At 32.8% G+C, this 12160-nt stretch overlaps 1 protein-coding gene across 50 annotated transcripts in view; it reads left to right on the top strand.

Annotated features, from left to right (window-relative positions):
- The window catches only part of adgrf6 (adhesion G protein-coupled receptor F6), a 67038-nt gene that overhangs the window by 31332 nt on the left and 23546 nt on the right, over positions 1-12160 (top strand). For 40 of the 50 annotated variants that reach the window (XM_052587220.1, XM_052587224.1, XM_052587223.1 and 37 more), the window contains 11 exons: positions 1745-1891; positions 1993-2151; positions 2470-2616; positions 6361-6507; positions 6915-7061; positions 7218-7364; positions 8796-8942; positions 9752-9898; positions 10260-10406; positions 10946-11092; positions 11767-11913. In XM_052587220.1, coding sequence (XP_052443180.1) covers positions 1745-1891; positions 1993-2151; positions 2470-2616; positions 6361-6507; positions 6915-7061; positions 7218-7364; positions 8796-8942; positions 9752-9898; positions 10260-10406; positions 10946-11092; positions 11767-11913 — 1629 coding nt within the window. Of the gene's footprint in view, positions 1-1273; positions 1430-1744; positions 1892-1992; positions 2152-2469; positions 2617-6360; positions 6508-6914; positions 7062-7217; positions 7365-8795; positions 8943-9751; positions 9899-10259; positions 10407-10945; positions 11093-11766; positions 11914-12160 lie in introns of all 50 variants that reach the window. The other 10 variants (XM_052587221.1, XM_052587189.1, XM_052587182.1 and 7 more) reach the window with 6 other exon arrangements.

A 12160-nucleotide genomic window follows, 5' to 3' on the forward strand; every position in this document is an offset into this window, starting at 1 on the left:
ATGATTGTGGTTGAATGTCTTTAGATACCAGAGGTCTTTGATGTCTTTAGGTGTCTTCCTAATTTAAAACTGTAAAATCTAATATTTGTTGTTTTTATTTTTTTATTAGATATAGATGAATGTCTGTTCAGTCCATCTGTATGTGGTCCAAATTCCATCTGCACAAATCAGCTGGGAAGTTACAATTGCTCATGTCTGGATGGATTCACTGCAACAGTTTCAAGTTTCCCCATCAGCAACGATAACACATGTACAGGTAAATCCTACAATCATATTATATTGTAAATACAATCATTTTCTTAAATAACCCAGCTTATTTTTGATATGCATTTTACTTTTGTATTTTTTTGCCATCTCATCATATTGAACACAATGTATTGCAAAACCAACTATTAATAAGAAACAAAAGAAATTTAATCCTGCTGCCTACATCATTTTTTCATCCTCCGTTTAAAATTTTAGCAGCCAAAGAGTAAGAAAAACTAGATTTAACTTATTGTGACTTCCATAATTGAGTGTTCCTAATAGTAACAATATGCATATTTTTATATCTTCTTAATAAAGATGTGCATGAATGTCTTAATACATTGGAGGTCTGTGGTCCAAACTCTTATTGCACGAACTCAATTGGGGGTTACAACTGTTCCTGCTTGAGTGGATTTACTGTAACAAATAGCAGTGAACCAGTCAGCACCAGTAATCCATGCAATGGTGAGCATGTAGAAGATACATTTCATCATTTTAAAATAAAAAAATTGAACATAAATATTTAAATACCATAATAATCTGCCATATGAATTGCTGTATGCTATCTTTCATCTTTCATCTATGACTGAAGCTGGTTAAATTGATACTGGAGTGGTTAAAATAACTGTTCTATTAAGTCTTACAGACTGAAACATCACAATCCATTCATAATTTCCCTTTGTGAACCTGGATTATGTTTATTTTGCTGGTAAAAGGCATAGGCATCATTTCTGGATGTTTTTCTCCACTCTTTCTACAGTGACTCTACCTTTGACTGAGTATCTGATTGAAATCCAGATCAATAGCATGGACAGTAGCATCACTGATCAGCTGAGGAACCTTCTGATGTTTTTCAGTTTGCCCTACACAATCAGTGAATGCACTAACATTACAGAAATCAACATAACTACTGGTATGATCTCAGGCTCTGCGTTGTAATGTATAGCTAAGAGAAAATGTATACATCATTAATACTGCCAGAAATTATGAGATTTGGATTTGTTTTTACTCTTCCTCTGTTTTATAGTGTGTTCTCTGAATGAAACTCAGTATCAGTGTAAGTGTGAGGGTCTGTTTGTTTGGCCGAATGACACGTGTCACTCATACGAGGCCTGTGATGACATCACTGATGGTTCATGTACATGTATCAATGCTCTTCCAATCGACGGACAGTTCTGCCAAGGTGAGACACTGACATCATTCTGTGACAACATCGATTCTCTCACTTGAATTATTTTTGTTTAGTCATATTAGTTTTCCTGCTTTGATATTATGGCATTTTACCACTAGATTAGACTTTATATAAGGCACATGGTCTATTATATGAAGTTTTGTTGAAATGTGAACAACTCTGTAAGATACTTTCGACATTAAAATCAGGAGTGGTGGTATATAATATCTGAGAAAGAAGTTAATTTAGATTTGAAATAAATGGAAATTGTACAGAATATAATCATACTGATTGTTCTGCTAAACCTGCTTCTGTTCGTTCTTTCAGTTCTACCTTCTAACTACTTGATTGACATTGATGTGAGATTCTTTGACTCGTTCCTGGTGGACTACTTACGGAATATCGTCAGAAATATCAACCTGCCTTTGACTCTGAGAAACAGCATTAATATCACAGATATCGACATGACTACTGGTGAGATCAGAATATTTCATCATGTCACGCGCTAAGATTAGTTCAGAATTAGGAGAAACTGACAGTTTGAACACAAATAAATGAATCCCATTCTTTTTCAGTGTGTGGGTTAAATGGAACAGAATATGAGTGCAACTGTGAGCAGAATCATGTTTGGCCCAGTGACACCTGCAGGGCCTATCAGGTGTGTGATAGCATCGTGGGAGGCACTTGTGGATGTATTCAAGCTCTTCCTTCAGAGGGGTCACTTTGCCAGAGAGGTGAGAAATCACTTGAGATCACGAATGTACTGATTGTAATTGTTGTAACCAGTATGAGTTTACTCATTGCAACACTTGAAACGTTTAGTTGTTTGGAATTTACTATAAACTATAAACTATATTTGTAACTTTTTTCAGACATCAACGAATGTGAAGATGCATTCTCAAATTAATCATTTTTGTAATTTTGTGTATTCTGTAATATTTTGTTTGTGCATGTCTTTAGATACCAGATGAATTTCTTTTAAGATCTTTGCCTAATTTTTAATCTGTAAAACTAAATATGCTTCTTTTTTTTTTCTTTTCTTCCTTCCATAGATATAAATGAATGTCTGTTCAGTCCATCTGTATGCGGTCCAAATGCCAACTGCACAAATGAAAAGGGAAGTTACAGTTGCTCATGTTTGGATGGATTCACTGCAACCATTATACATCTTTCTATCAGCATCAATAACAAATGCAGAGGTAAATTCTTAATTGAGATCATTATGTTTTTTAACCTTGAATTAGACATTAAATGTTTTGGAAGGTTTACATTTTTATCTACCTTTTTCATACATTTTAAAATAAAAGTTAGTTGTCAAACTCTTCACATTTATTGTTTTTTCAATTCTAATTTACTACTTCTACAATCATTCATTTTTCTTGATTTGCCTTACTTGAAATTTCTGCCATATCAAACCTATGATCTTTACCAAAACTAGCTGGTATCATCTCCAAAAAGAACTCTAGAGTCACTTATTACATTTCTAGTCTTCGACATAGTTCTTTAGAAAAACTATGAAATTTGTTTGTGGTGGCATCGTGCAGGAATGGTTTTCTTTGCAGTGGTTTAGCATACTTTGCATGCATTTTTTTGTTTATTTCTTATTTGTATATTTTTCCTTTAATTGTAATGTCCATAGTTTCAGTATTTCATCTTTTTTTTTTTTTTTTTTTTTTTTACTTCACATATGATTCAAACTCCTCTTTTGCCTCTAACTTCCTTTTAATCTAGATGTGGATGAATGTGTTGAGATACCAGACATCTGTGGTCCAAACTCAATCTGTAACAACACTGTTGGGAGTCACAATTGTTCATGCAAGAGTGGATATAATGTAACAGATCCAAACCTTCCTATAAACAGCAATAACACATGTGAAGGTATGATTGACAGCTGAAGCCCTGAACAGTTTGTTAGTGTTTTTACTGCCTGAATCTTCTTTCAACTGTAAACTTTCACTTTATTACTTATTTTATTTCAGATATTTATGACTCACCGTTGGTGTTTAATCCAACCCATGTTACAATTAAACTTAAAATGAATTTTAATTGCATAAAATTAAACTTATTTTTAAAAAAATCTTTATTTCAATAATATTTTCCCCCATAGATATAGATGAATGTCTGTTCAGTCCATCTGTATGTGGTCCAAATGCCAACTGCACAAATGAAAAGGGAAGTTACAATTGCTCATGTCTGGATGGATTCACTGAAACAAATTTAAGTTTCCCCATCAGCAACGATAACACATGTAGAGGTACAGTCTTGTAATCATTTATTTTTCCTTGAATAATTTAGCTTGCATTTATACTTTGAATTTTGGATATTTGTAAAATGAAGTAGTCTATTGTAAAGATGTCAAAGATTGAGTTGACCTTAAGATTGAGTGACCCAAACTCTTTTTTTCCCCGTAACTTCCTTTTAATGCAGATGTGGATGAATGTGTTGAGATATCCAACATCTGTGGTCCAAACTCAATCTGTAACAACACTGTTGGGAGTCACAATTGTTCATGCATGAGTGGATATAATGTAACAGATCCAAACCTTCCTATAAACAGCAGTAACTTATGCACAGGTATGATTGACAGATAATTAATGAGAGGCTCATCGTTAATTATTTTTCATTTCAGAAAAAAGAAATCATGGAGAAGCTATGCAGGTTTTATATGTGCATTGTCTAGAATTCTTGTTTAAAGCCAGGTCATTTTCTTTAAAAAGATTTTAGACGTAAATAAAACTATTTTGTATATTAACACATACAAATTATTATTATTTTGATGTGCAATTTGTACTTTTTATAGACTTATTTTTTCTTCAGGACATTTTTTCAAATTGTATTTATCTTTAAATGTTGAAATTGTACTTTCTCAGTTCTTATTAATTTTGTATAGATGTAGATGAATGCAAAAGATACCAGATGTCTTTCATGTTTTAGGTGATTAAATTTGTACTTATTCATTAAAATATTTTTTTTTTCTCCTCTAGATATAAATGAATGTCTGTTCAGTCCATCTGTATGTGGTCCAAATGCCAACTGCACAAATGAAATGGGAAGTTACAATTGCTCATGTCTGGATGGATTCACTGTAACAAATTTAAGTTTCCCCATCAGCAACGATAACACATGTAGAGGTACATTCTTGTATTCAATTACTCTTTTTCTTGAATAAATTAGCTAGAGTTTATACTTTGGATTGAGTTGACCTCCACATATGTATGATTGACCCAAACTCCTCTTTTGCCTCTAACTTTCTTTTATTATAGATGTGGATGAATGTGTTGATTAGATTATATAGATGAATGAAAATAGATACCAGGGGGCTGTTTCATAAAAGACACTAAGAAAAGCGGGGATTAAAGTTCAAAACCTGACTTGAAATAACCTAACAAATCAATCGGGACTAAAGTGATTTCATAAACAACAAGTTAAGTTAACGCAATCTCACTAATGTTTTAATGTTCTACTGATAACCATAAAGTACAGCTGTCATAAAACCATAGAGAAAGGCTGCATGGCTAGAAACTGATGGTCGACTGAATGCGCATGTAGCAGCATATTAAAAGGGTTTCAAATATCTTAAATTCCACATGAAATCAAAATTGACTTTATTTACTTTACCAGTGCACATTGTTAGTCTTGAAGTAAACAATTAATCTGTGCAAATTAATCTGCTGAAAAAAAATTGTCAACCATTAGATTGCAGTGAGTGACCGACAGAGAGGAGGAGCGCAAACATAAAACATGCCCTCTAGTCAATAGTCAGTTTCAGATGGAAATATGTCATTACACTGAAATAAAGTTGGCAGCAACTTCTGGTTCACGCAGACTTTAAAACAAAGTCATTTTTGAGCTCAGTTTAGCCTGACAGTTAATCTGCTCTGGACCAGGGCCGTGTTTCCCTGCATAAATTGCCAGAGTGATTGAGCTTGAGCTATGGTAATTTTGCTTTATGGAACCAAATCAAGTGAAAATAAGTCAAACTAACCTAAAAAGCCTGGCTTATTTAGTAAATTTGTTTTATGAAAAAGCCCCCAGATGTCTTTCGTGTTTATATTTTAGTTTTCCTTCACGAAAATTGTTTCAAAATCTTATTTTTCTTTAGTGTTTTAAAATGATATTACTTTGTCAGACATTATTTTCTGTCTATCCACCTTTTTCCTCAACGCGGAAGTAAGCCTATGGTTGAGACTTCCGTTTCATTAGCTGCTATAGGTAAATAATGAGTAAAATAACAAGGTGCAGTAAATGGTAAAACTGTTTGCAGTACAAACCAGTGTGTTCTTAATTATGATAACCGATTAAAATAATATGGTAGGACACACCAATTGTCAGTATCAAGCAGCAAAACAAACTGTTTTTTACAGCTTAAAATACAGTAGCTGGATGCAAATGAGACCAGAAGCTAGACCCATAGAATTTACAAATGGTGGCACCCATTTTTATGTCAGGAAAAAAGGTGGATAGATGTAGATGAATATAAAGAGGTACCAGATTTATTTTATGTTTTTAATTGGTGTATATTTGTATGTATACATTACCATCAGCATCAATAACACATGTAGATGAATATTTGATAACCAGAATTGTTATAACTTTTTTATTAAACTGTAATACATTTTTTAAGACCACTACCATCATATATTTTCCAAGGTTAACCTTAGTCCTTTCATCCATTTTCAGTGGATCTGAATAGTTTTCAAACTAAACTATCTGTAAGTTTATGTAGTCTTAAACGAAACTGGCTCTCAACATCTTGAATCAAACTGTATAAACTCACTCACTAGATTTCAGTGTTGGCATTATTCTCCAGGATAATTGTAAGAAATTTGCTGATAAAAACACCATACAGGAAGTTAGTCTTTATCAAGGCAACAGTTTTGCTCAAGGAATTATATAACCTCCAGATATGTATCTAGATGTATGATTGTTTTTCTTTATTACAGATGTGGATGAATGTGTTGAGATACCAGACGTCTGTGGTCCAAACTCAATCTGTAACAACACTGTTGGGAGTCACAATTGTTCATGCATGAGTGGATATAATGTAACAGATCCAGACCTCCCTATAAACAGCAGTAACATATGCACAGGTATGATTGACAGATAATTAATGAGAGGCTCATCATTAATTATTTTTCATCTCAGAGCAAGAAATCATGGAGAAGCTATGCAGGTTTTATATGTGCATTCTCTAGAATTCTTCTTTAAAGCCAGGTCATTTTCATTAAAAAGATTTTAGACGCATATACAACTATTTTATGTTTTAACACATACAGATTATTATTATTTTGATGTGCAATTTGGAAATTTTATAGACTTATTTTTTTCTTCAGGAAAATTGTATTTATCTTTAGTGTTTAAAAATGTTGAAATTGTACCTTCTCCGTTCTTATTCATTTTGTATAGATGTAGATGAATGCAAAAGATACCAGATGTCTTTCATGTTTTAGGTGATTAAATTTGTACTTATTCATTAAAAGATTTTTTTCTCCTCTAGATATAAATGAATGTCTGTTCAGTCCATCTGTATGTGGTCCAAATGCCAACTGCACAAATGAAAAAGGAAGTTACAATTGCTCATGTCTGGATGGATTCACTGAAACAAATTTAAGTTTCCCCATCAGCAACGATAACACATGTAGAGGTACAGTCTTGTATTCAGTTACTCTTTCATTTAATGATTAACTAGAGTTTATACTTTGGATTTGATTATTGTAAATTAATCATTCTCTTGAGTTGACCTTCACATATGAATGAGCGACTCTTTTCCTCTTTTTCCTGTAACTTTCTTTTAATCTAGATGTTGATGAATGTGTTGAGATACCAGACATCTGTGGTCCAAACTCAATCTGTAACAACACTGTTGGGAGTCACAATTGTTCGTGCATGAGTGGATATAATATAACAGATCCAAACCTCCCTATAAACAGCAATAACACATGTGAAGGTATGATTGACAGCTGAAGCCCTGAACAGTTTGTTACTCTTGGTTCCATACACTGTAGATATGAATAGATGCCCTAATAGACTACTCCAGATACGTTGCCATGTCCAGCATTTTAGAAACGGTCAACATGACGTCATTCACCATAATAATCAATGAGTATTCAAAGATATACAAGCGCATAACTTAATGTTGTAGACGCACACAGTCAATGCGCTCAAAACTTCGCAGACCGTTCAAAAATGCCTGTTGGCTCACACATTGTGTGTCCTATAGAAACAGTCGCTAATGAGGCATCTACGTATATATCTATGGTCGGTACTGTCAGAATTCTCTTTCTACTATAACATCACTTTATCAGTTATATTATTTGAGATATCCATGAGTATCTTAAAGGGACACTAAGTAGGAATTACTCCCATCTAGTGGTGAAATTGTATTTTGCATTCAAACTAATTTTGCTCTCCAGCGCCTCGCTTTTTCAAATGCGCGTTGCATCTACGGTAGGCGATATGTACCAAAAAGCTTTGACGGGATGTCTTCTAATAGCACTTCGTCGAGTTTTCCTTCAGGTGAACAGGTGTGTTATTTCAAACAAACAGCAACATGACCATAAACAAACGAATGTTACAGTATGAATTACTGACTGTGGAAAACATTAAATATTGTAATTAGTAGTTATGTCTAATTTATTCGTTATATTTTCTGAATAATGTGCATTGTTAGATATAAAAAAATATTGTAATATAGATTGTAACACTGACTTACCTGTCGAGAAGAAAACTGGCCACTTCAGCGTCTCTTTTGAAATCTTTATCCAGCATTAGCTCTTTCCACCTAGAAAAAGCTTCCCCGACATTAACTCTTGTTTTCTGTAATCTACGGTCACGTTTCCTTTTACGTTCTATTGTTGACTGTTTTGGCGACGATGTTTTCTTCTCCTGTGGCGCGGCATATGTATGGTCCATAATAAGAATGCAATCCAGACTTTTAAACTTGCCGGTGCAGTTTCAAGCGCCTCTCACTGCTCTGCACCTGCGTTTCTGGCTCTGACCGAAAACGCGTTGTGGAAACGCGTTGGCTTAGTACTTTTTGTCCCTCTCTGCTATTATAGTTTTGCAAGATGGCGGAACTACATGGAAGCCTCCGTCGACCTACCCGTCCCATGTATATAAAGATAATAAATTCTTCATTTACGAGGATTAATTTAAACATCGGCATAGGTATTTGTACACCATTGAGGGCACATTTATGAATAAAAATATTGATTTTAGATAATAAAATACCTAAAAAGTTACTTATTGTCCCTTTAATTCACTCTGTGTGAGTTGAACTCTCGATTACAATGGAAACTTCAATTGCTGTTGTAATTGTAATTGCATGAATTGAAACATTAATAAAACTGACAATTTCAAAACTGTACTTTTCTCATAGATATCAATGAATGTCTGTTCAGTCCATCTGTATGTGGTCCAAATGCCAACTGCACAAATGAAAAGGGAAGTTACAATTGCTCATGTCTGGATGGATTCACTGCATCAAACTCAAGTCTCTCCATCAGCAACGATAACACATGTTCAGGTACATCCTTTGTTGAGTTGAATCTAAAGTAATGCAGAGGTTTTGTTGTTGTTTTTAATAACCTAATGGTTTTCCTTTTTTTAATCCTCTCATGTAATGCAGCTAGTGTTTTCAGAATTACACCACTTTTTTCAGTCATTAAAAACAAACGCTAGTATAACAATGATCATTTTAAGGTGTCAATGAATTGCACTGGGTCAGAGCAAACAGAAGCAGTTTGGTGAAAATAATGGTTACTTTTTTAAAGTGTCATAAAAAATCATTTTAATAACTTTGAACACATTTCCCCTAAATTCAAGTGCCATGCCTCTGTTTTGCTGTAGATTACTACTATGATAATTAATTTTTCATAGGTTAACTTTACTCTTTTCTGCCTTTTCAGTAGATCTGTATTTTCACTAAATTATTTCTAAGTTTGTGTGATCTTTAATTGACTCATAATATCTTCAATCGTTCTCCATACTAGATGATAGTCATCTAAATTTTTGTTTGCATACTGACACCAATACTTTCAAGTATCATTGCCATATTCTGCCATTCACAAAAGAAAGACATTTTGTGACAGTGTCGCTTACTGGTCAAATGTAATAAAGATAAAAAAAAAAAAAATTAACTATTGCATTCTTGATCATTTTCAGTTTTTTTTTTTTTTTTTTTGTATCTACAAATAATAGTTTCAGTAGTTCAGTTTTTTTTTTTTTTTTTTGTAAATGTGGCGTAAGATAAACATAGCAGCTCAGAGAATAGGTTGACCTTTTAGATATGTACTGTATGTGTCACCAAAAGTTTCTGCTTTTCTTTTAATCTAGATGTGGATGAATGTGTTGAGATACCAGACATCTGTGGTCCAAACTCAATCTGTAACAACACTGTTGGGAGTCACAATTGTTCATGCATGAGTGGATATAATGTAACAGATCCAAACCTCCCTATAAACAGCAATAACACATGTGAAGGTATGAGTGACAGCTAATATTTATAGTACAAAATCATGACAATAAAAGTCGCAAGATGCTTATTTGTTTTTCTTTTTTCTTTTTTCTTTTTTTATGTTTCTTCCCCCATAAAAACAACAACAATTTTCACAAGATCTTGTACTAATGTTAACAATTTGATTTTAATGTACAGTTTGGACTTGCAAATCTAAGCCTAAAATATACCCGTTTTTCTTTAGTGTTTCAAAATATTTATATTGTACATTCTCAGTTCTTAGTCTCTTTGTGTAGATGTCGATAAATGATTAGAGAAACTACATGTATTTTCATGTTCTTAGGTGTTTTTATTTGTATGTTAAACATTACATTTGTCTCTCTACAGATATAAATGAATGTCTGTTCAGTCCATCTGTATGTGGTCCAAATGCCAACTGCACAAATGAAAAGGGAAGTTACAATTGCTCATGTCTGGATGGATTCACTTCAACAAACTCAAGTCTCCCCATCAGCAATGATAACACATGTAGAGGTACATTTTATATTTGTTTACCATTACCTTTAATAATAAGATAGAATTTATCAATATGTTTTATACTTTGTATTTTTTTTTTTTTTTTTTAAATCAAGCATACTGTTCAACAGATGTCATAGATTGAGTTGACCTTCAAATACAGTATATACGAGTGAACCAAACTCTTCTTTTTCTTATAACTTTTTAAAATGTAGATGTGGATGAATGTGTTGAGATATTAGACATCTGTGGTCCAAACTCAATCTGTAACAACACTGTTGGGAGTCACAATTGTTCATGCATGAGTGGATATAATGTAACAGATCCAAACCTCCCTATAAACAGCAAAAACACATGTGAAGGTATGATTGAGAGCTAAAACCCTGAACAGTTTTTAATTATTTGTACTGTTTGAGTCCTCCATCAACTGTAATCTTTCACTTTACCAGTTATTTTATTTCAAATATTTATCTTGACTCACCATCAGTGTTAGACGAACTCTCTAAAATTAAACCTTCTAGAAATAATTGCTTATTGTTATATCTCTTTTTCCATAGATGTAGATGAATGTCTGTTCAGTTCTTCTGTATGTGGTCCAAATTCCATCTGCATGAATGAAATAGGAAGTTTTAATTGCTCATGTTTGTATGGATTCACTGTGACAAACTCAAGTCTCCCCATCAGTACTGATAACTCATGTAGAGGTACATTCTTTATATAATCAGATCTTAAATACTGCAGTTTTGAAATAATTAAGTTTTATTTATTTTATTTTTTTTACTTCATGGTTTTCTTATAATCAGTATTTTTCTCATGTAATCAGGACACCTAGTCGTTTTAGGTTCTTGCCATTTTGCATGCTTCTCAAAAGTTCTTATAAAGATTAAACTTTTTAAAGGTATCATTGGGTCATTCCAAATAATGAGCTAAATTCATGATTCATGCCTTCATATTGTTGAAGAATAGTACAATGATTTTTTCAAGGGTTAACTTTGCTACTTTCTGCCATTTTAAGTGAATTTGTATTTTTTGTTTGTTTGTTTGTTTGTTTTTTCACTACACTATCTGTAAGTTTGTATAATCTTTACCACAACTGGCTCATAACATCTTTAAACAAATTCTATAAACTAAGATTTAAGTATTAACCCTGTTTTTCTAATAAATTTGCTGGTGAAGACCATACAGTCAGGTAATAATTATCTGTCCTGCCCACTGACACCAACATTTTTTAGTATCATCGACATATATATACATATAAAATGTAATTAAGATGAATTTATTTAAGAACATTTATGTTCATAATGTTAACTTTTTTCTTTTGAGATAACAGAATTGACCTTCATATATGCATACTCCTCTTTTACTCCTTTTAATGTAGATGTGGATGAATGCGATGAGAAATCAGACATCTGTGGTCCGAACTCAATCTGCAACAATACTGTTGGAAGTCACAATTGCTCATGCATGAGTGGATATAATGTAACTGATCCGAACCTCCCTATAAACAGCAGTAACACATGTGAAGGTATGATTGACAGCTAATGCTCATAGTACAAATACATGACAAAGGAGTAATTCTGTTGTTCTAATTCTATTCTTTTTTTGGTATTCTAAAACTAAATCTGAGCTGTTGCACAAAGATTTAAATATAACCATATTGAGGCCTGGTGTTTATATGTTTTAAAAATGTGAGATTTTAGACATAAATAAACTTCTTTTTTATTTGAAATAAAATTTGGACTTGTGTACGCAGACCTAAAATGCATTTTTAT

This window comes from Carassius gibelio, chromosome B20 (assembly GCF_023724105.1).
Source record: "Carassius gibelio isolate Cgi1373 ecotype wild population from Czech Republic chromosome B20, carGib1.2-hapl.c, whole genome shotgun sequence".
Lineage (NCBI taxonomy): Eukaryota > Metazoa > Chordata > Actinopteri > Cypriniformes > Cyprinidae > Carassius > Carassius gibelio.